The sequence below is a fragment of the Oryzias latipes genome, chromosome 17 (genome assembly GCF_002234675.1).
Source record: "Oryzias latipes chromosome 17, ASM223467v1".
NCBI lineage: Eukaryota > Metazoa > Chordata > Actinopteri > Beloniformes > Adrianichthyidae > Oryzias > Oryzias latipes.
The window spans coordinates 19,954,764-19,982,549 of record NC_019875.2 but is presented as its reverse complement, the minus strand read 5'-3'; the positions used below and the strand labels follow the sequence as shown (position 1 = coordinate 19,982,549).

The window sequence follows — 27,786 nt, the reverse complement described above, 5'->3', positions numbered from 1 at the left end:
GAGTATGGGTCAGGATGTAATATGTATATGCCAGATATGTGTACAAAGATTAATCACACTTCAAAAACTACACTAGTGGGGGAAAGGAACTGATCCACATTTCCTGATTTACTTCCCAATAGATTCTCTACTGAATTTCAGACTTTGGAAATATTGATTTGTCTTTATTTTGATTTATGTAACTGCCGGTTCAACCCAGAGCTAAACTGTCCCAGAGCTTTGAGTTAAAGAAAAAGTGAAGTTTATACACAAAAACCTCCTTTCTTACTGTTGACTCTTGTATTTCCTTCTTGTAATGATTTATTTTTGTCTTGGGAAATTTCTCAAGAAACAAATACTTGGTTTGATTCTCTATGTAGCAAAGCAAAAATAAGTGAATAGAGTAATGTAAGACTCAAATTTTCATAATAGAGCACTAACCACTTTATTGCATTAAAGCACTCCACAAAAAAACCCAACATATTTTTATGTTTTTTAAACAAAATGGGGACCATGATGTCTAATTTTACATTCTGTGGTCCATTTTGCAGCTCTCTTCAAAGTCCTAGCTCCTAGTTTTGGTTTTGCAACATCTAATCTGCCATTTTTGTTGTCCTATTTCCCTTCTTAGATGAATCAGTTTCTTTTTTTTTTATCTCTTTACCTGCAAAATATTTTTCATCTTCTTCCCCATGCATGTATTACCTGTATCTCTGTAGTCTGTGGAAACTTACCTAATGAAAAAAGGCACTATTTACTGTCCTAAATATATCTACAAAGATATGTCAGTCATGAAAATAAAGGTGGTGTATTATTACCAGTTTTTCTAGAAACATGTTATTTTTATTAGTGTAGTAATAATTGACTATAATTGACTAATTGGAGCACAGGGGTTTTTCCACAAAAGGAATTGTAAGAGTATAAAACGAAAACTGCAAGGTCCCATTTTTTATTATAAAATTATCAACTTGCTAATGAGTCTTTTCTTGTAGTAGATGGAGAAAAGAATGTTCTGTTTTCAGAAAAGGATGAACCAAAAGAAGCTGGCAAAGACCAATTAGAAAAACACATATTACGGGGTAATTATTCTTCCTCTTTGAGTTGGACATTTTGCAAATTATAGATCTTTTTACTCAGTATAAAAGAAAAGAATGGAAACAAATGTGTGCCAGTTGTATATTTTTTATTAATAAAAAAAGCGTTAGATCTACTCAGCTTTGACAGTGATGTTCACATTTAGGCCAATATTCCAACCTTACCTTTGACCAAGCTTAAAATCAGAATAAGATTTAATTTGATTATTATTATGGTATCTAGAATGAAGTAACACTCTGAATGAGCCACGTATGAGTAAAAATGGGTGGGGCATGCTGAGATTTTAACAGTTAAATACACAATAAATTATACAAACATGCAATGGAAGGGTCAAAGGCTTTCATAAGCCATAGCCATAATGTTTCTAAACCCTGACTCTGAAAGTACTCAAATAACTTCCTGCACAGATCTGCATCTCCCCATTGCTTGTTCTGTCAAGAGCTTTGCCAAAGTACAATAAGAAGCATGGCAATGTTATATGGCAGCCATATTTTGCTGTAGGCCTTCAGGCACCTTAAAGCAAATAAAGCTTTATGTTTTTACTGTTTTTTAGCTTCTTTTTTTTCTCTTTCTTTTTTGCTGTGTGGTTCTGACAAGGAATTTCCTTGTATTTTCACAAAGGATATCAGCTCAGCTCCGACCAGAGCCTTTTCTCGGGAAAACTCTGGCACCAGCTGCACGGGGAACAGGCCTAAACTTAGGATGTTTGCAAAGTGAAGTTCTCTCAAATTAATCACTTTGTCAGACAATGAGAGCAGAGCACCCCAGGGCTAAAAGGGAGACAAGGCCTTTCAGCTGGAAGAAGAATATGCTGCGCTACAGTATATGTTTTCGGGGTTGTTGTTCATTTTCACTAAAGGAGACAGAGATGGGAATGGGGAACTTGTGTAGTGTAGTGCTCTCACTCTCTTGATGCCACTGAATATGGCTAGAGTGTAGAGAAGCCATTTCCCATAAGAGGGGATAAATGGATGAAGCTGAAGGTGAGGACAAAGCAGGAACATCACATTTAGAGGATTATTCATCAAGTTCAGAGACGATGTCAGGCCTCGGCCAAATGCTGCATCTTCACAGCACCATTGTAAACATGCTGTTACAGCCCTTGTTGTTCCCTTAATACTTGAACGCCACTTGCCATTTGCACCCACGTTTTAAAGGCTATAAGAGAACAAGCACAGTTGCATTTGCTGCTTTAGCTTTGTGTTATTCCTGTCATGATCAGCTAGGCTGAGCAGACCCAGATGCTGGAACCCAAAGGACCACAGGAGAATGAGATGAAGAATTAACGGGTTTATTATTACGGTCGAGGACCAGTGAGTGAGTATAGTTGGTGAATATACGATTGGGTGATGATTCTGGCGAAGTGGCTGTGGGTGACGTGGCCTGGATTCGTGGTCGAGGCGTGGAGAGGGACCGAGACTTGAGTTGAGACGTGGCGTGGCTTGGGTTGTGGTGTGGCTGGAGGCTTTGGATCTTTGATGAGGGAACCATCTGCTCGTGAGTAAGTAGGACCCAGGTAGATACTCGTAGCAATGTGTCCTGTGGAGACGAGGTGGAGAAGAAGCCGTTAGTAGAAGCCAAAAAAAAAACAGAACAAGAAACTTGGCATGAGACCAGGTAATGCACCATAGAGGGGCAACGAACTGGTTATGAATGCTGGTGAAGAATCCTCTTAAATAGAGCTGGCAGGTGATAAGGTGAGTATCCACAGCTGGCTCCAATCAGGAAGGCAGAGGAGAGAAGGGAGGGGGGAGTCTGAGAGACTGCCAGAGACACAATGACAATTCCTCTGTAGTTTGAACTGAGACTCCAAAACTTTAATTTCAGTGTTCATGTTTTTTACAAACTCCTTCCGAAGGTAACACTAATAAATGATACGGTGAATAAGAAGAAATACATTCAGCAGACCAAACAGTCAAAATAAGCCAAAGCGACTGAGTAGTGTAAGTACCACATGTCAACCCTGATGGTTGAACAATCTTTTGAGGGTAGACGTGCACGATTTATTGAGGAGTCAAAGGCATCTATCAATAAGTGATTATTAGAGAACTAGTTAGTGTAGCTGGTTTGATTCAAGCCATCACGTTTCATTTAAAGCCCCAAAGGACCAAATGTGGATGTTATTGTTCATCTTTCGGCATATCCCGTCTGGGGTCGCTACAGCAAATTTCCTTTTTACTGATCTGAACATTTGGTTTGGGAGGGATTTTTATGCGTGATGCCTTTCCTGACACAACCCGTATTTCCTCAGGGCTGTATACTCAGGCTTGGTCCCTCTTGTGACTACATAGTTAGGCAGTAGCGTAATAAGTCTTCCTTAAAGACCCCAACTGGATTAGGCTCATTGCAACTCCTTAGGAAACAAACCTGAGTTTACCATCCGCCAGGCCTACACACAGCCAACTAATCTAGCCGCTCGAAGAATCAAATGTTGCACTTCCAAAAATGACCACTGGAGGGTGAAACGATTCCCCATTAGTCCCTTCGTTAAAATGTTCAACTAAGAACCCCCCAAAAAATGTCTGTATAGACGATAACGGTTGTTTATTTTTGATTCATGATCACAGTTCAGGATGTGAATCCTCTATCAGTTGTCCTACCCAATTGACGAGTTTTGGACTGTTTTTGAGTAAATTTTGGTCAACATAACAAATCCACTATAGGGTCCCTTATCCTCAGACACCATCAGTCCAGTTAATATGTGCGGGTTGATTCATGAGTTTATTTACTCTTTTATTTGTCATCTACAGGTTGTTTGGTCAGCTCCTTGTTAAATCAATGCAAACCTAAAAAAATGTGTAAAAATTAAGGGCATTCATTGCCTTGTGAAGGGCTATTCTTTTGTGAAAGCATCTCTGATCTTGATGAACATGTGATACATTTTCTTATGCATCTGTATCAAAGTTTTTTTTTAATAAAATTGTTATTTTGATATCTTGATTAAAACTGTAAAATTGCATGTAGTTTTGCAAAGAGACAAAAAAAATGTTTTTTCATTGTTTATTCATCCATTTTTTTAGGAGTTTTGCCTTATTGAGAAGGAGGGTCTAAGGGCAGGGATGCCCAGTTTAGCCTAGTCTGTTTTGTTTAGTTTGGTTTAGCCATTACCTATTTAATTCTATGACTTAATACTCTTTATGATTTCATGTTTATTTTACAACTACCGGTGTGAAGCCCATTGAGATGACTATTGTTGCAATATTGGGCTGTATAAATAAAATTGAAACCACTTTGGAGGACAATCTGATCATTCTCCTTCTGACCTTTTGCTATTTTTTCTCATTTGTATAGAGAAAATAATAAAAGGGTCCTCTAATTGTGGGACAAGAAGTCATCAAAATAGTTCACAGAGAAACTGAAGTACAGCTGAAAGTGGCTGTCTGTCAGATGCAATTACAGTTGGTTTAATTTGATCAGAAATTTAAAAATCTTTGACTTGAATATTTTCTTTAAACTCCAATCCAAAACAAACATTTATTCCTAAAAATGCTAAATAGTGACAAATGTTCATATTGGTCTCACAAAAGCCATCCCCCTAACTGAGTTTTTATTTTTATTTTTTGCTCTTACCTTTTCACTCGTGCTATCCAAATGCCATTTCCAGATGTACCAGATGTACCCGTTAAGACGGTGGGGGTAGTAACAGTGATATATGGCTGTAATCCCACTGCTGCAGCATGACACGCCTGTCAGTTGCCATGGGAGACTGCATGATTTATATTCCGTTGCTCTTCACATAGCTTGATATAAGTAATGTCAAAGGCCTGACTTTGCAATATTATGCAAAATTGACGAGGTTGTGTCACTGATTTGACAGAGACTTTATTCACAAGGAAAAATATTGTATAAAAAGCATTTAATATCCACAGCTTTCCCCAAAGGAGAAGAGGCTGAGTTTATGGATTCGATGCGCACGGTATGCAGCGAGAATCTGCGTTCCGTCACTTGCTGTATCTATAATTGATCTGTTAAAAAAAGGAGGCAGATTGGTCCTTTTAACAACCTCTCAACACAGCTGGGTCTCAGCTATTCTCGCAAGTGATGAATGTTACCTCCCCTCAATGTACGCTGCCGCGTGTCGCACCTTATCTGTCGCAGACTTTGATCGTCTAAATACAAAGCAAGATTGTTAGTGCGGCACAAAGCCTGTGTAAAGTTTAACATACTGAGAAGTGCACAGCAGAAATGAAAAAAGAAACCTTTTGCATATGCGTAACTACTTGAGACAGCAGAGAAGGGCATTATTGATTTCAGCAGTGAAACGTCTGTCAAACAAGAGAAAATCAATGCCTATAAAATATTGGGCTTGAAAGGAACGCTGTGTTAAAAGCAAAGGGAAACTATTACCACACCATTGTGTATCCATACAGACGAGTGGAGTGTTACATTTTTTTGAACGTCAGCCCAGAAGGAAAATGTGAAATATGCCTTTGTTGAAGACAGTTGATATCTGACCTGCAAATTCTTTATTGAATGCTTACTAAAACATCTGTGTGTCATTTTCCTCTTTCAAATGGCATACTTCCTGTTGGGCAATAAAAAAGGTCAATACGATATGTGTTTGTTTTTTGAATGTTCTTAAAAAGATGTCATAAGTTTTCCTATACTGAGATAAAAAATAAATAAATAAAATTATAGTTGTTGTATAAGCCTACATCTTACGTGCCGACGAAATCCATCAATGAGTACGGTAGTCAAGGCATAAATAGCCCATCTGCCAGAAATCCACTCCTTGTGGGTCAAGAATCTTCTTCAGAAGAGACCCAGTTTTCTGCTTATTATTTTCTATGTCCTTATACTTATAATAAGTCAACGTTGGCTTGCTAAAAGACTAATGAAACAAACCAATGCTGAGTGACCACTTACAAAGCTCTTTACATCTCTAACTGAAGTTCAAAATTGGTTCTTTCTTTTTGTTGTTGTTTATATTTTTCTTAGTCAACAGACTTTTGCCTCTTAAACTTATGACTTTATTCTCGTAAATTGTCAATTTATAGCATGTAAAATTCTAACTTTATTCTCGTAAAATAACGACTTTTATTCTAAATTTTACTATTTCAATTTATAGAAATTTTGACTTTTTGTCTCATAGTTTTACTTTGTTCTTACTTTTTTTTTTTTACTTTTTTTCTAATATTATTATGACTTTATTCTTTTAAAATTACATGTTCTCTTAATTTTATAACTTTTTCTCCCGTTATTTTTTATTTTTTTATTTTTATGGTGGCCCAAAATACTTTGTCATTCTAAGATATGGAATTCTAACATAAAAAACAAGGATCAGGGACAATGGCAAAAAAGAGTAGTCGTAAAAGAGCTAAAGGCGAGGAAATATTAGGATTAAGTGATGCACAAAAGAAACCTAGAGGATTATGTAGTGTGAGAGCTTTAAAAAAAAAGTGCTTTTTGGATTTAAAAGAGCCCAAACTGAGTGAAATGACCCAGAAATATCCCGGTCTGAGACATAATAGGGATGAGACTCTAAAAAGCAATGTAGTGGGGGTTTAGCGATTTCTTTAACATATTTTTAAGCATGTTAGGCATCCTTTTTTACATAGAAGTAGTTTATTTTTTGCTTTCCAATTAAATTACTTTTAGAAAGATATTTGTTTTTTTCTTTCTTTCTTTTTTAAGTAGTTTTACTTACTAAAAACAATTAGAAAATGCTGGGGAAAATAGGCATGGATGAGAAGCCTTTGACAGTTTCTGCTTTTGAAGTAGTTTCAAAAATATTAAAACAATAAATAATTTACTCCATTAATTTAATTCCATTGTCAGACTAGTAATCCATCAGTTGTGTAGGACTATTTATGTAAGTCAAAAATGTTTAGAAGCCTGTACACATTACGTTATATTTATGAACACACTTCAAACACAACACAGCCTGAACGATGTTCACTGAGTGTGTGGTGATGCTTTGGGGTCGGCTGTGTTTCTAGTGGATTAAAATCTGGTTTGCCTCTCTGGTGTGGTAATCTGATCTAGTGTGTAGTAAGTAACCTTCTAAAAAAATAAATAAAAAAAGAGGGGTCGGTTGACAAAATCTGACATATCTTGTAAAACAAAGAAAAACAAAAACAATTTTCTTTCTGTTTTCTTGTTAAACACTTGTTGGCGGCTGTTATCACAGCAATGCAATTCACCTAACCTAAGAACATGCCACTAAATATATAGCTTTTGAAAAAATTTGAACATATATTTTTACGGAACGCAGGATTATAGGACTATAATGTGTTTTTTTAGATATTTTATTTCTAAAAAGGAGGTTTTTTTATTATAATACAATTACATAAATATAAATAATAATACATTTTTGTGTTTGATTTATTTTTGCATGTTTCCTGAATTCGTTATTAATTACATGGTACATCGCCAAATGCTTTTTAGATATGTTTAATATTTGTTGTGTTAGTCAATAAATGAAATAAATGTTAATCTTTCCAAACTGTCGAGTTGTGTCACTTTAAGCAAGACACCTATAATTTATAGAAATGCATTTGGTATTCAAAGTAAATGTTGGTGTTTCATCTTAAATCTCAGTCTTGCAAGCTGCCCTTTACTCTGCTCTATTGCTATCTCTGAATAGATTTGATATTACCACTGCCTTCTCCTGTGTTTATACTCGCTGGTGGCAGACGGACTTCAGATTGAGCTCCCCTTTGATCTAACAGCAGAAACATTATGTGTGCCTCTCTCATGTCATCTAATATACTATTAATGTCTTTTAGGTTGTTTTTTTTTTCCTTTCCCTAGTCCTTGGTAAAAGTAAACAGGATTTAAATATAGTGCCAGGCTTTGATCTAACACAGAAATATTTCCCCTTGACAGACGTGTAAAAAGCACATAAATGCTTTAGTTAATCCGGTATGGATTGAAAAAAAGGGGGCTAATTGTGAACTGTGTCTTGGGATATCTTCATCCACAACAAAGCAAGTTTTTTTGTGTTTCTTTTTACCTTTTCACAGGCATGGTGAACTACAGCGAGGTGTCTGGCTATCCCCTCGTTCAGCACTGGAATATCCGTTCCGTCCTATACCATGTCAAGCTCAATCAGTGGGTCTTGTCTCAAGGTAAATTATGCAGCACACACCACCCACACACACACACCCACGTGTATAAAGGAATTTATTTAAAAAGAAAATGCATTTTCTTTAACTTTTCTTGTTTTGTTCACTTTCCCTGCAACTGCTTGTCACATATCACAAAAGTTTTTAATCCACGTTGAGACAAAAGCCTCCTGTCAGCGCACACCTTGGAAACTTCACAGAGTGAGATTACTGGATAGGTATTTAGCAAATCGCTACATCCACTGAGGACTCCTCACAGCTGTCAGCGCATCAAAGATTATATTTAATACTCACTGACAGGTTTCTTCCTACTGAGGTATCCTTTCATGATATAAGTAAAGGAAAAGCTATTTCGATTGTAAGTCTTTAAAGTGGTAAAGTCTCTTGAAATATGGTGTTCCGTCATTCTGGCGGCTGTGATTATAATTAAATATTTCTTATTTTTTGTCATGCTGTCATGTTGGAAATGAATGCATTATAATGTTAAGTACAAGTACCCCTCTGTAAACACAGACGTAACAATTCCAATACTGCGTACACACTGCCTTTGGTAACGCACTTTTTAATGACAAGTCTATGTAAATCTGCATTTCAAGCATAGGCATTTCAAACTCCTGCGTCCAGATGTTGCTACACAAGTTTTTACAACCATTTTTGGGCTTTGCGCACAAAATGCATGGCTTTTGAACAAAAGTTGCCAGCTAAACCAGGTCAAACTTGGGCCAATTTGGACATGGATTTGGTAGTGGATATTTGGTACGTATGGATAATGTCTCTATTAATTCCCTAAATAGAGGCCAATCATTTAAAAATAGTCTAATCATGAAGAAGAAGGGGCTGATAACGTCTGCACTTGTTTTTCAAATAAAGATAAACCAACACCAGAACCAAACCACACTCCTGCCATTGGAAGGATGCTAGCAATGAATTGAACTGTTTCCTTTTCCTGCCCAAGTCACAAGATTTGCACCGCTTCAACATTTCGTACCAAGCCCATTTCAACAATAGGTGACATACACGGGCTAGTAAACAGTAGATAAAGGACCAATGGGCTTTTACGCACGTTTAGCTCACTGGCATGCGTCAAATACTCGGTGTGTACATAGCTTATTGCATTCCCACTGAAGTTGGCATGGTTATAAGGCTACCACCTCAACTAAGGGTGTGCTTTCTGTTTTTTCTTTCCTCTGAAGCGTTTCAACAGTCACCTTTTTTAATATCTTTCCTATATTGGCTCATCATATTTCAGCGACCACTGAAGGGGTAAAGGGACTGATTTCTACATCTGATAGCAAAGCCGCCATTTCTCATCCTCGCTATATTCTTTCTCTCTCACACTTCAGCGGCCACCTAATTTAATTTAGGCGAAGATGTAAGAACCAGTGAACCATGAAAGCTGAGATATTAATACCACTTGTTCTGGAAATCATAATGATAAACTACTATCACAGTTTTACTTTTCAATACTTGCTGAGTGAGAATCTCACCGAGCATTTGGATGTTACTTTACAGCCAGATCAGTGAGTCATATCAAACATACAGTATATCCTTGTGACATTTTAGGTCCTTGTTCTGCTAACTCACAAAACTTCCTAAAATTACATTTAGAAACTTTATTACTTTCATGAAATGTGGCATTACCATATTCCTCAATATACTCTCCATTCTTTGAAAGGTGATGCATAAAACCCTGGTATTTTGGTAAAGTGAAGTTACCATGTGAGATGAGCAGTCTAAATTGATGAAAAATAGACATCAGGTTTTTTACTCCAGCATTTTTACTTTAAAGAAGAAATAATCTCTGCTTGTGTCTTGATTAAGTTAAGTATTGAAAAAAAAAATCAGCAATTTCAGTTAGAAAGTATCTATCTTGCATGAGTGCATATTCCAACAATATGTTGCAGTCTTTAAGGGGATTAAGCGCAGTATTTAGTGTAGACAGAAACATGATGGTCACTGCTATGGGATACACTCCTTTACCATTCATTTGTTGGCTGCTGCTACTACATACTGCATTGAGTAGATAGCAGTATATACTCCATTTGTCAGTTATGGGACTCGTGTATTTGCTTCCTTACATCACTCATGTATGACCAATTATGTTTGTGGGCTTTTTTCAACAATGTCCAACAATGACTCAGTTTTTGCTCCAGATTCAGAACTCTCTGACATTTTTGTCCTTTTGTTTAGTTGTTTGTCACAATCTGAATTGTCTCAGGGCCGGAACTGAAAAACATATTGTGGGCCATTAGTTGCCATACTCTTATTTTAGACCAGCGGACAGCGGTTAATATGCCGAAAGCAAAAATCCAGGCAAATTTAACAGAAAGAAAAAAGGCGCAATTAAAAAATAACTTACAGAGAAATGCAACAAGACCTTCACATCTGATGCACTACAGTGATGAGCTAAATGTTGATATTCCTGCTGCAAAACACGATCATAGATAGATACATGTAGGCTACCAAACATGAAGTCATTGAAGTCTGCAATTTCAGACAAATAATTTTGTAATTTGGTCATACTTTGAACTCTACATCAACAGGGTGCATATTAAAGCTCTTGTCAAGAGCTTAATAGGGCAATAGATTACTTGTGCAAGTACTTTAGCAGAGAAAGCCACATTTTCCAACTAAAATGATCATTTCTACGCTGATGACACTAAACTTAGTTACATGATGTAGTGAGACATTGCCTCACATTGATCTAGACCTGTCTCATGAGGATACAGAGCAGATGGACTGAAGTGTAATGAGGTGAAATGCTGGGAAGGATTAGTGACAACTTTTGAAGACAGAGGAAGGGATCATAGAATTTAATGGGCAGCTAAGAAGAAAATGAAAAGTAATAGACCTTTTATATGCTTATGTGTGTAAAACACATCGGTCTGCTGGCATTTTGTGTTTTTGCCCAGGTTTTACCAGAAGTAAAATGACAGTTAGAGTTCTACTTCACTGCCATAAATAAAAAAATTTCTTTTAGTTTAATGTTTTCACACTAGTTTCATACATTATATTAAACTTTGCTCTAGAATTCTTCTCACTATTGAAATCAGTCATGCTGTACTTTTAATGCCTTTAATTTTCATTCACAGTTCCGGTATCAGTTAATAATGTGACTTAGTCGTCTGTTTTAATCTACTAAATGCAAAAGTAAAATTGGAAGAATGGTTACTACCACTTAAAGTAACTTTCTCAAATTCATCTTTTCAGCTTTTAGCTCAGCCATCCATTCTCTAGACGGGGCAACGCAGCGGAGCGACTTTGTCGCTATACTCAAGGAGTTTGGGAACCATTATGTGCAGGAGGCAGTCTATGGCTTCCAGGAGTCCTGTACCATCTGGTACCCCAACAAACAGGTCCAGAGGCAGCTTTGGCTGGAGTACCAGGACATTAGCAAAGGTAAGGGACATCTTCCAATCTACAAATTCCTTCCTGTATCTAAACAAAATTCCATGGGATTTTGGTGATTTATGTAAGGTGGCTTAACACGTTTTTCTGTCCTGTTTTCTTATATATGTATCAAAGGGATTTTTAACAGTTTCAATTGTTTAAACCACACAATTTGTCATACAAATAATATGAAATAATAAAATAAGTGGTTCATTTTTTAAAAGCTCCCTTTCTGAGTATTAATTTTCACTTTTTGGGGAGATAAGATCAAAATTTTGTACCTCTTATACAAATGAAAAAAAGGTTGGAACTCACAATTTTTGTGGTCAAAATTATATTCTTATTAATATGTCTTCTGTACGATTTTATGTAACTTACACTGAGTAAGGATATTATAATACTTGTATGATATTGTATTATTCCGCATTTTTGTGTCAAACAAAGATACCAAACCCTAATATTTTGCTTTTTTTGCCTCAAATTTATGAATATGTCGGTCATCTATCTCTTTCTTTCTCATACAAGTAATTTCAGCAAACCACAGCAGAAATAAAAAATGTCCCCACTTACCACATCGTTGCACACCAGTAGCTTTAAAATGTCCACTTTTTCTTCCAGATTTGTTTTTTTCTTTTAGTTTTTTTTTCTTTTAGTTGTCCAAGAGTACTTCTGCTGCACTTGACTTTTCACTCTGCGTTATCTCTGTGCTGATAGATAAGATGAAATGACCGAGTTCCCATACTCTTTTAAAGGGGTTCATTGCTCTTCATTTTACAACCACTGACATGCTGGTTGGAAATTGTTACACAATTCAACACAATAAAAAGAAATGCTTTGTTGCTTCTTTTTAAGGTTCATCTAAGAACTATTTCTATTTTAAAGACAATCTTTTATCAACAGTGTTGAGATACCATTATGGAGGTTTAAATATCATGTCATGTTAAAAAATTGAGACAAACCTTGCTTTTTATCAGTAGTTATGTAGTTTTTCCGGTAATTGGGCTCAAACCGCAAGGGAAAGGGATGCCTTTTTTGCTATGTTCATACAGCAATTTGCAACGCGTGTTTAAGTGACTACTTTCAATGTAAAGTCAATGTAAATATGAGTATATGCACATTTCGAGCTTCTGCGTTCAAAACTCCTGCGTTCATGTGTTGCTATGCAAGTTTTTAAGTCCGTTTTCAGGTTCTAAAGACAAGATGTGTGACCATTAAACGCGCGTTGAAAGTTTAACCAGTTGAAAGTTGACTAATCAGGGACTTCATATGTCGGAATAGAGCTGTGAAGCAAGATTTGCATCACTTTGACATTTTGCTCAAAGCGTCTTCCAACTGTGAGTGCATGCTAGTATCAGGTAGAGACTGTCACTACCTGATCTTTATTCTGAACTCTTATCAGTTTCACCGCTCACCCTGCATTCACGAACCCTATGCCTCTGCCTTTCTTTGCCAATTTGAATATCACTAAACTAAAAACAAACATGCACACCCATAGCACTTTACCGTCAGGCTTTACTGGTCGACCGGCCTACCACTGCACCACGGCCGCCTTGATGGGATCCTCATACATCGGCGTGTAAACCGCAGTTAAACGACACAAAAGAAGCAGAAATAATTTGCACATGAGCTGTCCAAATTTCAAGAGAAACCTATTATTTTTAACATAATTCTCACTATACCATGTATCAAACATTTTTGAATCATAGCTACCGTAAATGCTTTAGTGGAAGTGATGCATGATTTGCGCTTGCAGGATGAGCGGTGAAACCAAATGAGTTCCGCATACAAATCGGGTAGTGGCAGTCAACCCCGTATGCTAAAGGCGCATTCAAGAATCTGCCATGAACATGCATCACATGTGCGGCATATACGTGACAATTAGGTTACCACCACTTGAAACTTGTTGCAAAAGTATTACATAAAAGCAAGATCATCGTCACTGCAGCTGGAGTCACTAGTACTCTTAATTTAGGCACAAAAAAGACATGAATTTAAAGCAAAAGTTTTGACATATTATGACTACTTGATGTCTCAACTATTAAAGGTAATAATTCAAAACTTTTAATTTTTACTTTTTCAGTTATTTCATTTTTGCTATCTAAATCAGAAAGTGCAACAAATCATAAATCTAGTTTACCAATTTCTAGTATTTTCTTTCCACTGGATGTAGTAATATCCATCCTACTGTTCAAATGAAGCTGAAGATTTAAAAATCTGATCGTCTGCACAGTGACAGCCGTAGGCTGCAGATCTGAAGCGATTGAGTTGATAGTGGGTAACTGTTTCAGTTTAGTCCCAGTTCCTCTATTTGCAGAAAAAAGATATTGACTCCACTGGCAAAAACTTAAAATCAGAGTCATTTTTCTTAATCTCCTTCTGGCTTCTTAGCTACACATTTTGCCCTTTCGAAGGAAGTAATGAGCTCACAAGAGAGTCCGATGATCCATGTGTTCACCCTCAGCTCCAAATTCACGATGAGCCTCTCTGCAGCCAGGTAGCTGCTTTTTTTGTTGATCGCCCCTTGGATGGTGTTAGCTTCTTTAAGGCCTAATTTAAAATTATTTTGCCTTTGGATAGCTTTAAAATGTCTATATGTGGATGCAATTTGGGCTGTTGGAACAACCTGCAGAAACCTACTTTAAAAATTTCAAAAATAATATTATTTCAGTTGAATATTTTTAACAATGAACAAAACAATGAAATATCACATCATTTTTCAGCTAATATTTAGTTGCAACTCTACAGCTCTGTGACCTAGAACTGAACAAACATCAATTGCCGAGCGACTCACCGAGCATCACGGTTAGTGGAGTTCACCTAAAACTTACATCGCTTGTTTCCTAATGATCCAGGAAGCTGAAAACAACACACTCAATGCATATGTCCACGGACGCATTGCCAGAGCTCTGGTGCTGAACGGGTTAGGCTTGTATAGACACAGACAAAGCTCATTAACCACGGTCAGTCGGCGTGTGCCTGTGTGGTCATAATGCCTTGTCAGGCTGATTAATAGCACTTTCTTCCTAGTACTAGCTTTTGATGTGAGTTTTCTATTGTCAGACTCATGACCTCAATTACCACTGCAGAGATCAGACACGAACAGCATGAAAGCCACTGATGTTCAAGTCATGCCGTGACCATTTATTCCATCAAGAAAAATGGGTTTGATTTGAAAGTGATTTTTTTTCTTGAAGCCGTTAGTATGTTGGAGTTCACCGAGCCAGGTTGTTTTGACACCTTCCTCTGTGATGGAAGTGTTATTGTACATTGAGACACACGGTATTCTCTTTAAGGGCATATTGCAGGACTCCATATACACTTCAGTTATGTTTATTTGTTACAAGAATTTAGGAATAAGATTGTCTACATGAAAGCAGCGAGGGGAACCATCTGAACTAAAAAATACAGCCTCTTTTATGGTTCACTTACTCTACCAGTGACAAAAAGCAGACGAGCAGAGAGGAGAGATGGCGAGCTGACTTGGAGAGTTTATCCACCACGATTGATTTTGCAATCAAACAAAGGTGTGTCAGGAGCTCCTGGCTGCAGCTCTTCATCTCCTGTTGGAGTGAGCTCCAACATCCATTGCATCAGAGAGGCAGAGGAGCCGCCGGATTTTGACCGACTTACTGTTACAGACAGATACAGAATGGTTGAACTCCTCTTTGAAAACACTTTCACTTTTTCTTTATTATACTTCTAATTTTTCTTGAAATAAGCTATCAAAAAGTAATCCCGGTTTGCTTTGATGAACTTTTCGCTACTCAAGCAATAAGTCCGCTGTGCAGGAAAAATAGCCCATTTGTGGGCTTGAAATGTTACTATTTATGTCTCTAATTAGCATGGATATGTAAAGACCTAATGATCCTTGAATCATATACTCTACAGAGTTTCAAATAAACAATAACAGCTTAGAAATTCTGCATTCCACTGCTAATTGTTGAACCTTAATTCCCTGTGGAGTAAAACAACAATTCAAAATAAACAGTCAGTTTTTTCTTCATTTTTTAACTATAGCATAGTTAGGTAAAACAACATGTAACTGAGGGGGAAAGTTTGCAAATGTTGAATAGAATGAAAGATAATAAACCTTAAAATAAAAACTTTACTATGATAACTTTATTGACGTCACTTCAAAGTTTAATGTTAATACAGTGTTCCCTAAAGTGCGGAAAATACAGTACAGGTTTGCTTGTTTAGTAAATAACATGAGGTTTCTTGTTTAAATTTATTTCTTATCTTATTTATTGAGCAGCTGAGGTCCATCTTTACTTTACAATAGTTTTGAAATAAATGGCTTGAAAAATGTTTATCAATAACAATTACAAAACTCTATATCCAAAATGCTAAAAATGAATTTGCTTTGCTATGCATGTAAGAAAAATTAAAAATCAAAACAAACAAAAATATATCTGCAGCAAATTTTATAATTGTGATCAAATGTAATTTCTTCCTTTTGTTTTTAACTTTAGACTTCCTACTTTTTGTTTTAAGTCACTGTGACCTCTTAGTTAACCTTAGCTAGCCCCCCTACTGAGGTGTCAGCTCTTAACCATTCTCCAGTACAGCTTTGTGTTCCCATACGTGCTGTTAAGTCCGATCCCCCTGCCAGAAACTGCAGGTAAAAATAGGCGGCTTATTTATTGTGCTAAGAGTCTGTCATTTTAGCAAAGTGCCGGTTGGAGAAATCTTGCTTAAAGGAAAGAGAAGGAGAGCAGGAAGAGATGGTGAAGAACAGCAGGGAAGGCATGCAAGGAATTATTTAGGACCAGCCCTGACCTGCGTGACCCCTTCCACCAGCACACACAACATGCACACCGCAGATTAGCAGCAACTGCCCTGCTGGGTTACTGGCTGGGAATTACTCAACACCCACTGCTGTTCTTTGACAGCATGCCTCTCTAAATGTACTTCATTATCTTTCTTTTTTGTTTTTTTCTCTCTCTAAATATACAACTGCTTGATATGGTTGTGCTAATTGTCCAGATAGGATACATTCAAGATATTTTTGAATGCTGCAAAACAGAAAAGGCAGGAAGAATGTTTGTCTTCTAAGTAGTTGGCTCTTTTTTCTTTTAAATGCAAGACTAAAATTATATAAAAGATTAAATGGGAAAAACCAACAACTCACTTCTCACTCACCTTTTTTACACTTTTGAAAGAATAAGGAAGTTAACTGCTACATTTTTTATCCCACCTACGCTCTAAGATGTTTTTACAAATTAGAAAAATATTGTAAAAATGGCGTAGAAGAAAAATGTCTTTTCTTGTATCAGCATCAACTGTTTTTATGTTTTTTATCTAAATGTTTATATGGTGTCATTTTTATTCAGATTTAGTTTGTTGTGTAGTATAATTTGTGTTAAATAATATTGGGGATTTTATATTCAAATTATACTATTCCTTCAAACACTGTGATTTTAAGTTCCACTCCGATTATCCTTTCATCTATTATAAAAGCATGCCTACTCGTCTTTTGATTATTTTGTTTAGACAATATAAAAAAAAACCTTTTCTGCAGAGCGGCAGTTGTTCATTAAAGATTTGCCTCTGAGTTGTGGGTGAGACCTTTAGTGCAGAATAACCCCACCCCTCTTCCCCTCCCCGTTGCAAATGTTTCTGGATTTTCTACATCACAAGTAAGCTCTTATTCAACTGCATTTCTTTTGTCGGATCCTGATTCACAACTATTTGAATAAAGAAATACTTTAATATGCAACTTTGAGCTTACATTTTTTTTTCATTAAATGCGCATCATGAAAAAAAAATGCCACAAGGACTCAGTAGAAACACAACTTTAATCAAAGTTGGTCCTTTAATCTGACAGTCGAAATTCTTTAAAATTTATTTAAGCCGCTTGTTGGCTTTTCACTGCTTTGGACTTCCACGTCTATAAGCTGTAGCCGCAGGGCTACTACTATATGGTTGTTTCGGGTTCAAGTCTCATTGATTGCAGAATCGGTCAGAAGCAAATCCACAAAGGAACATGTAGGTCTCTTTGATTAGATTTGGTTCATAAATACTGCATTGGTTTTCAATAAGATAATTTCCTGCTCAACAGCAAAGGCGTTCATCTTTTTTTTTTTTTCTTTGGTTCTGTTGATGAGGAGCAACGTCAAACCTTCTATTTTTTTAAGTGATCAAACTGAGGTTTTTTATTGTTAAAATCTCTGCTTGTATACTGGGCTGCATGCAGCAGTAGACATGACAAATTGAGGGAACTCGCAATAAATCCCTGACACAACAAGATAATACATCACTGACAAAGTCACTGTTAAGCACAACAAAAAATGAATAAAAATAAAGCATATATATTTATATATTTTATTAAATCAATCAAATACAGTTTTTTTTTAGTTGCCTTTTGGATAAACAGAGGAATGTGTTTTTACATAGCTTAAATTAAGCTGGAGGCATTACGAAAAAACAATTAAAATCTTTTTTTAGCGTTAAAGAAATGCGGTATATTGTGAGCAGTATAGGTGCCACAAGTCCTGACTGTTCGAGTGCTGCAATATATATTTTGTTTATTGTGTTTTCCCTCAAGCTAACCTAGACACAACTCTAACAGAATGTGGAATGTTTTCTTCGAAAATGTCATCCATTCAGCCTTCAGCCCTTGGCTATTTACAGTTCCTGTAAATATTCAATGTATGTGTGCTCAAGTACATGAATATTTGGCAATAGTCTTTGTCGTTTATATTGTTTAAATATTATAGTACTGTTATATTTAAATCACGCCACAATTGTTTTTTCTTTTCTATTTAAATACATTTGCAAATATTTCTTTCTCTGCCAACAGCTGTTTTTTATAGAAAACATCTATTGAGAGAAAGTTTTCTATTTTCCCAAACTGACATTAAAAAAAATAAATAAAAACAAGCATTGGGTAGAAAACTTTTAAAAACTTGAATAATTTGAACTTATTAAATGCCCTGCATCCTGCAGAAAACAGAATATAGTTCAAAATTAATGTATATTATATGGTTCAAGATATAATACTTTGGCTCATCCTGATTGCAGCTTCAGCAGATATTTCAAAATCATTTTCCTTTCATGCAGCATAAACTTTGTTGCCAGTAATTCTATTTCTTAAGAAGGGAACTGTCCTTTACTTCTATTAAAAAAAAAAGCTGAATTTTGATTGATACAGGGAAGCTTTTAAAACATCGTCAAGTTTAGTACTTCTTTATTAACTATTAATATAATTTACTATGTAACTCTTTATTTAAATACATTGGTTTACTTTTTATTCATACTTTTTGTTGTTTTGTTTTGTTCAGTTTCATTTTGAGCAGAAAGAAAACTATATTTATTATGCAATACATTTTTATTATGGTTGCAGTTTGGATTGTAAAAGGTACCTTTTGAACTACTTTAGTTATTTATGATGCCTTATTTTGTCAAAACAGAGCACATTTTGAATTAAACGGTCTGTGTTGCATCTGCATTAAGGTGTCCCTTAAATTGAATTTACAAAAAATATATTCAAATAATAAAATTATAATGAGATTTACATCCAAAAATAACAATGACACCTCTTTTTTTTATAGTATAAATCCACTATCTTACAAACCTGGAAGAAAATGGTTTTATGTTTTTCTATCACCTTTAATACCCTGAGATTTTAATCTAAAAAAAAATCTGGAATTGCCTATTTTTTTAAACAAAAAAAATATACAATTTTGTTCTTTTATTTAAACTTTCGACATCCTGGGGTCTATATGAAACTGAAAGTCAAAAGCTCTTCTTCTGTTTCCTCACTGTCTCTTTTCTGGGATAATAAACTTTCCAAACAAGTTTTCTTTTTTTTTACTTCGCTAGCGGGACAGCCACTGTAAGAAAGTAGGGAATTTATTTACAGCATTTTACTGAGCAACTTGATACGCAGAAACAATGAGTTGAATGTTGTCGGGAAAATCCAGTAGTTTTCCAAAATCTTTTTTTTTCTTTGTGGCCTGGTAGCAACTGTTGCAGGGGGGTTGGGGACCCCAGTGTTAATGTTAGACCCTAATAATATAACAGAGTGCATATGATTAAAAGATAAGTGTCATTTGTACAATTGGTGATAGACAAACAATTTCATGGAAATTGTTAAAAACTGGATTTTTGTTAACAGTCCCATCACGCATGAAGAAAAACTGAGGGATCCAGTGATTTACTAAATACAAAAGAGGGGAAAAGAGGATGGTTGAAAGAGGAGGAGGTGAAAAAAGTCTGGTGTCTGTTGTTGGAAGAGTCATTATAACAAAAAAACAAAAAAAAAACAGAAGCATGGTACAGGAGCACACTTTCTGAAATGGAAAATTGGTGTGACTGTGGAAAAAAGGTGAGAGGAGCAAATTATAAAAAGCAGAGAATGGGCATGACAAGAAGACTAAACACTGAGGGTGCTAGAAGGTGAACACTGGAGAAGCTGTCATATGGAGGGAGCCTGGACGATCTCAGGAGGTGTGGGTGGAGGTGTTGAGGATGTCTCTGAAGAGAAAGCAAGGGGATGAATGCCTAGTGCTTGGTCCCACGTCACACAATTACATGAAGACATGAAGCAGGTGTTTGTGAACTTAATAATGTCCATTTTTCAAGTCTAAGTCTGCCTACATGCTGCAACGTCTCCAACGTCTTTTACTGAACACATTGTACCGCTTGTTTACTCAGGTTGACGGCTGAGGCCTGAAAACTCATTTAACTTCCTGGCTCTAAAAAAAAGGTTGGTGATTTGCTTTGTCATGAAAATACTGATATAGAGCCTTGTCAGCACAACCCCAGACATATTGCCTCATGAGAATAAAGCAAGCCAAGAGCAGATCACTTTACATGCAACAGGATAGCAAATTGCTTTAGCAAAGATTGCACTTTGCTTAAAAAAAATATCATTTTAAATTGCATATACTTTTAGTCAAGGAATGAGGTTGAGGTGGGTTGATACAACATGCAAACACACAGCTTCATTTCTTATTTTGTCTTCCTTAAAGATGGTTTTGCACGTGTAACAACAGGCCAGCCAGAGACCTGATGTTTATTGATTCAGAGAGCTGATTTGTTGAGCAGACACAACCACACATGTATAGTTCGTGCTGAACAAAGATGTCGATGATTGGAGCTCTCTTGCAGATAAAAACACAAACGCTCTTTGACATGAAACATTGTTCTCACATCAAAGTTGTGTTTTGCTCATAGTTTATTTTAAACACGTGTAAGATCTTGAGATCAGGAGACACTTACCCTATTACAGTGGTCCCCAAGCGGTCCATAGGACAGTTGGTACCGCGCCGCAGAGGAAAAGACCAAAACTACCTACATTTTTTCAGTTTTTTTTCATAATCTGATTCTCAGAGAAGTTTTATTTTGGAAAACTACCGGATTCTTCTCACCACATCCGACTTACTCGGTTACGTATCGAAAATCCATCCTCTACTTTCTTAAAGCAGCTCAACGACCGCAAAACTGAAACCTCCAAGCTAGTAAAACAAAAAACGAACATATTTGCAAAGTTTCTTTTTGTGTGTAGTCTGTGAGGAAACAAAAGTAGAGCCTTAGACTTCAAAGTAAAAGAAAGTTGCATTTAACAGACAAATATCTGGAATTTTTACTCAAAATATAGATTTACTGCGACAGTTCCCACACTATAATAATAATGCAGAATATTCAGCAACCGACTGTCTAATAAGGATGCTTCTAATAAATTTGCTCAAACTGTGGATTCATGTTTGTTATTATACTTAGAAAAAAGTGACATATCGCACCCACTAAGAGTTTTACAAGGTTGAAGTTGGTGTCCAATTTTTTATCTTCCACTTTGACAGCCCTGGGTTATGGGAAAATCTAAATCACATTTTATTGGTTCCTACAAGAAATCCAGTGTACAAATACAGTTTAAACCAGCTGCAGATATTTTAGAGGATATAGATAAACTTCACCCTCAAAAGTTGAGGAAAATAGGAGGCAAAAAGAAAAGAAGTGTATACCCACTTCAGACTCATATTGGTCAATCCTAGAAAATATTGTCTGATATTAAACCAGTTTTTGGCCTGACACCACCCTATTAGACAGTGTGCAACTTACCCCCTTCCTCATATAATCTCATATTAGGGTGAGGGGGTGGGGGGTTTAGCCTTCGATGCACCTGGGGGGGGGGGGGGGGGGGGGGGGGGGGGGGCTACTTGGCAGTGGTCCCCCTCCCATGGTTGCCGTATGGAATGGGCCCCCCTCTCTCGGTTTTATTTGCACCTTAGACATGTAGGGCCCTTTGTAGGGGGGGGTGCTTGGACATCACTGCCAGCAAGCAGCAGATGTCCTCCCAGCACCCTACCCGCCAATTTTAACCGCACCTTAGACATTTAGGGCCCCTTGGTGGGGAGGGTGAGGGGACATCACTGTGAGTAATCAGGAGATGTCCCTTCAGTGCCCTACCTGCTAATTTTAACTGCGCCCCCTTAGTACACACACCCTTTACTCCTCAAAATATACATTCAAACATAAACACACACACACATGCACCCACACACCCTCACAAACACACACGCACACGCATTTTGCAACGAAGGTGGGACCTAGGACCATCTGTCCCCTACCCCATCCCTGGTGGGGGTACGGGACCCTTGGCAATGTCGGCTGTGTCCCCTGGGTGCCGGTTTCCTGGGCCCGGCGGTGCTCTCTCTGCGCAGGGAGAGGGTTCACATTACACCTGAGCTGGGGGTGTCCGTATCCCTGTGGGGTGGGTTCTGGCCCTTGTCCCTGAGTGCTGGGCCCCGCCAAATTTCCAACTGTGGCCGAGCCTGGTCGGGCCATGTTTACAACACCCCTCGTGGGCCCCCCTTTTCCCCGGGGTGCCCCCCTCCTGGGTGGGGATGGCTGGCCCCTGCCTTGCTCCTTCCTAGACCAACCGTAGGCCGGGTGGGTGGCTGCCTGGAGTGTGGAGCGGGTCTCCCTTGGGGGGTCCTGGGGCAGGGGGATGCCCAGAACTCCTGGGTGGTGATGGGGTGCTCGTCTGGGGCTGTGGGCACCCCTCTCGGGTGGGGCCCTGCGTTGGGCCCTCCCGGCGCGGCGGGGGGGCTGCTTTCCTGGTTGGGCTGGGGCGGCACTCTCTTTCCCCCCGTGCCTCCCTGCTCTCTGGCTCTGGGGGCCTCGCAGCGGTCCTGCTAGCCCTGGCCTGGGTGGCGTATGTGATCGCCCGGGGGGTGGTTGTTCTCTGCCTGCTGCCGTGTGACGTTGGGGGGTTCTGGCTGCCGCAGCTGCTGCGGTGGGGGTTTTGGTTTGGGGATGGCTGGGCACTCTCCCTCGTTCTTTTCACATTCCATCATCCATTTTAGAAGAACATAAACACTCAATTGAGCACAGGTGTTAGCTCACCTTTGCACTAATAGTTTGTGTCATTGAATGAAATATTTCACACTAGTTGGTTTGAAGGCAAAAGTATGCATGTGTGAACACTATCTGTTTTGTGTACATGTTGAGATGTGGACATTTTTGCAGTTTCCTAGGCGTGTTGATAACAGTTGAGTGTGTGTGTGGACAGGCCCCGCCCATAGAGATTTGTTCTACATTTGAACCTTACCGTTATGATAAACATCCAGTAAACATGTTGCTTTATGCTGCTTCATGGTTTTACCCCCCCCCACCCCCTCCTATTATCACCCTCCTATCCCCCCCTTCTCTCTAACATCCCTCTCTCTTCTTCCCTCCTTTCCTTTTCCGTCCGGTCCAACACCAAAGATTTTCAAATATGATTGAAAATAATAAAGTTTGGCCTCAATTACATTTACAGTCCCTGTCCCATTCACCCATTCACAAACACGTTCACACACTGATGGCGGCTCCACTGCCGAACACTGGCGCCAACCTTCCACCAGAGGCAAGTTGGGGAAGTCAACCATCACGCTGCACCACAGCCGCCAAAGTGTTTCCACTTCTATAATCCCCTGCCTAACTGTGATATATTCTTTTAGTCATACATGATCACTTTATGGCTATATGACGCTGAGAATAGTATAGTTTTAATTTGTTAAGTATTAATTAGTAATTCTTACGACCGTGCCCAAAATTCACATTGAGCTTTTCTGAAATTCAAAAATCCTTAAACTAAAATTGAACCCTTCCCTCGACTTTCATACTACTTGATACGGAGTATATGCAGTTTATATGTATATAATCTGTGAATATTAATATTGGCACAAACTTCTCATCCCTTAAAAAAATTCTTTGAATATCTGGCAGAAAATCTAAGAAAAAAAAGTTTCCCTCTGAACGCTGCAGGACTCTTGTGCGGGGGTTGTTAGGATTGTGAGGTTTTGTGATCAAATAAATCACAGTGTCAATGGTGGAGAAATCACCCGGGCCAATCACATTTGCATTGTGTTGTGGCTGATTGTAGGTGATGCTGAATGATGCTGAATGATATATATATATATATATATATATATATATATATATATATATATATATATATATATATATATATTTTTTTTTTTTTTTCTTCGTGTAATTCTGAATGGTTCCTCATGCGTTGTCAAATCTTCTCTCTTTTGTGTACATTAATGTTTTACAATGATTGCTCCTCGCACTATAGAGTTGAGAACCAACAGATCTTGATTATGATACGCCAGATTTACTGAGCAGTCGGTTGGGTTCCTGTCCTTTTTTGAAACAGTGGATCGTGAACCACACGCAACCTTAAGTTGCCATAAGGTAGGTAAGGTGTTTAAAAAACCTTTCATAGCAGTTTGACAGAAAGAGTTTGACAAGACAGGAATATGGAGATTTAGTTAAACAGCACAATAAAATAGAAATATATGAATATTTACTGTTTATTCTATCTTAATGCATAAGTGGGTGAAAAAAGTGCCTGAATGCTAAGACATGTTTTAGGGTGTAAAATTAGACATGGAATCAACCCAAAATTTGTCTTTCTTGGTCTTCAACTCACATGTTTTTTTTGTTTTTTCAGAAATGAATTGGTAATTTTGGTATTTATTCAATGTACAGCTCACATAACCGTTAATTGCAACAGCAAGTTTCATTTATCTCCATGTTGTTACAGTGCAGCCAGGGTCCTTGTATTTCCCATTTCTAAAGCAAAACTTTTTTAAGATAGACAGAATAAAATGGATTGTCATGTTACAAACAAACATACAAAAACCATACACTCACAAACAAGAAAAAAAAAATAAAATAAGAAAAACAGGAACCTTTGAATCCTGGGCTCCATACTTTTTCCATTATATGTCGTATCTTGTTAAGCATAAGCTACATCAGAGTAAAGCCTATCTGGTGACAATCTGTGGAAAGATGTGGAAAGATAACACACATATCTCAGACTTTCAAGTTGTGAAAATACTTTTTTTTATCCTTGGGAGCAACTATTTGAAAGTGATCAAGTCTAAATGTTATCGTTATGGTAACACTTTTTTTCTTTTCTTTATGGATCGGCCTTGTTTTTAAATTCATTAATCAGTGAGATGTTGAGCTACAGGATGTGATCACCAAGGCATTCATTTCCACCCAACTCTGCCTAAAGCTGCAGTTGTTGTGCCCTCAAAGTGTAAAACACAAAACTGCAACACCTTTCAGCAAACAGGTTGGAATTTAGGTTGAATAGTTTCTACCGTCAGCGTGAAAATGTGTGTGGAGACGAGAAAAAAGAAACATTTGATCAAAATATTTAAAAATGTGTCATTATTTGAAACAAGATGTTATCTTTATTATTGTACTTTTATTTGAACCTTTGACTCGAAGTTTTTTGTTTTTTTTTACATTTTTACAATAACACTCATACCTGACTGATGTATGGGTGGAGCCTCAGTCTTGATAAGTCGTGTGTTTCAGCCTCTTACTGTTTTTCCGTATTTTGACATCAGGTCTTCACGGACTGCTCAGTTCGAACAGCAACTCTTCTCCACAGAAATGTAATCCCGCTTGCAGCGAGTCGAGGTCATCCTGCAGATGAAATTTAAACATTTTATTCTCCTCGGTGGGAACAGTTGAAGGGGGGGGGCACAGGGTTAGTCACCCGGCTATCATCATCATTCTTCCTCTTTTTATCACTCCCCCTCTCTTTCCTCCTACGCCGTTTTTTTTTTACTTGTTAGAAAGAAAATGTTTCCAACCTATATGCAATTTTTCTTTTTCCAAGAACTAACCCATAATTTACTTTTTTTTTCATGGAATCCTTACATCTTTTCACCCTTTTTTCCTCAGGGAATTTTATATTAGGTCCACTTTTTCATACATACCTGCATTTTCCAGCATTTGTAAAAAATGTACCCGTGTATGTGTTTTTATTTATTCATTTGTTTCTCTGTTGTCAAGCCAGTTTCCAAATTAGATTAGCAGCAAAAGCCTTTTTCTTTTCTCAGATCAGTTTTTGTGATGAAACTTTCAGAGTATCAGTCATTTTCTATAAACTTTTTTTCTTATGTTTTCACATTAAAGTGTTGCTTAATTACAACTATTAAAATTCTAATAAGTATTTTTTTCATTGACTGTTCATTTTCAAGCAATCAATTTTTTGTTTTGTTGTTGATTTTCCTCTTAGCCTTTATTGTTTACCACTTTTACTGTCATGCACAGTCTGTCTCTCTGTCACCTTTAATATTTATTCCAAAATTGAAAAATGAAAATATTGCTTTCCTGAATACTGTGCTTAGACTCCGCACATATTTAAAAAATGTAAGCAAGATATGCCACAAATTTGTAATTAAAAATATTTGAAGAACTAAACTATGTACTCCCATTTGATAGGTCAAATTTCCATACTTTTGTCTATTTATTAATTGTAAATTGCATTTAGAAAACCTAAAAATATGCAAGAGTGCATATTTATTTAATTAAAATAGCTTACATATTTTCTTAAAATCTTATAAAGTAAAAATTTGCAGTGTTTGACCAACAAGCTGGATGTGTTGTTCTTTTTTTAACAAGTAGTGAAAATTTTTTTGAGTGAAATCTTGTTTTATAAAATAAAATAAATTCTGAAAAGATTGCAAAATGCAAAAAAAAAAATCTTTTAAATAGCATTAAATTCAAAGAAGTTGCTAAGACTGCTAAGTTTTTAAGTAAATATTTTGTCCATGCTGCCATTTTTTTTTTTAGTAAGTCAGAGTATAATTCTGCATGTATACATCTAACCTGGATCGGCCGATTTCAGCCAAAGTAGAGCTTGATGCCTCTCAGTGCCTCAGATGCCTTTACTTCTTTTCAGCCACGCTTGTGCTCCTTCTGTGTCGACACAAATTCAATATTGTGCAAAGGTTCAAATTGCAGTCTCAGCCTCTCTCCTTATGTTGCTTTACAGTTCAGTGACACAAAACACAGAATTATTGGAGGACTCTGCTTATTCTGGAGGTCTGCACTGCTAAAAGTAGATTTATTTAGCCATTTTAAAATGCCACGCAGTTCCTTTTTTTAAGAAACAAAAATAAAAAGAAACTTTTTTATATATATATATTCTAGTGATGAAAAAAACTTTCAAGACCCACTTTAAGGAAAATATGGATTTTGATGTTTTTTACATATTCTTGTGACGATGGAGGACATACATTAGCAACAGGGAGAGGGAAGGGGGGCGAGGTTGCTTCACACCAAGAGTTCCACCCATAACCCAGAGGCGAATTTCTATTGAACTACTGCCGCTCTGCAGAAATTATGTCCTAGAAAAAAAAACAGGTTTTTTGGGGTTTTTTTGGGGGGGGGTAACTGCATAATCATAATAAAAGACCACTGGGAACACTTTGAAAATAGATCAAAAGATGATCGATGTGGGTCTTTAATCTGGAGTTCTGGTCCATTATCACACTAAAGCCATCCCATTAGTCCAGTTCTTGAAACCAGTTGCTTCTTTCTGTTATTTGTTATTGATGAGCCAGTGGACCATTTGTCCTGACAGAAAGCGTCTAACCCCTCTTTCACCTCTTATTACCGCCATGTTTGTGTGGCTGGCAGTGCTCAATTGGTGTATATTTACAGTCAGCTGCCCTTCACTTGATCTAGTTAAGAAACTCAAAGAAATTCATCTGGTTCTTTCTTGCTGTTGGTCTTTTGACAGCCATAAACAGAATTCTTTTTTTTGTTGTCAGTACCACTTCATCAAGTTCAGCTCTTTCACACATCATATTTTGTCATTATGTTGTTGCCATTATCAGAAGGCCTGTTGATAAAAAGCAGTCTCGTTGTGCATTTGGCATTCTCTACAAATATTAATTTCTCATGGGACTTTTACCGGCTGGCGAACTGTAAGTTTGCTGGACTCAGTCTCATC

General features: G+C 37.2%; 1 protein-coding gene and 1 long non-coding RNA gene across 7 annotated transcripts in view; one reads left to right on the top strand and one right to left on the bottom strand.

Moving 5' to 3' along the window:
- The window catches only part of astn1 (astrotactin 1), a 339,194-nt gene that overhangs the window by 188,984 nt on the left and 122,424 nt on the right, over window positions 1–27,786 (top strand). For all 6 annotated transcript variants that reach the window (XM_011486590.3, XM_011486589.3, XM_020710964.2 and 3 more), the window contains 2 exons: window positions 8,040–8,144; window positions 11,352–11,540. In XM_011486590.3, the coding sequence (XP_011484892.1) occupies window positions 8,040–8,144; window positions 11,352–11,540 (294 nt within the window). The remainder of the gene's footprint in view (window positions 1–8,039; window positions 8,145–11,351; window positions 11,541–27,786) is intronic.
- Window positions 1,647–26,913, bottom strand: LOC110016885. Its single transcript, XR_002875132.1, has 3 exons — window positions 26,658–26,913; window positions 25,306–25,466; window positions 1,647–2,613 (listed from the first exon to the last, which is right to left on the bottom strand). It is a non-coding gene; the product is annotated as an uncharacterized LOC110016885 (long non-coding RNA).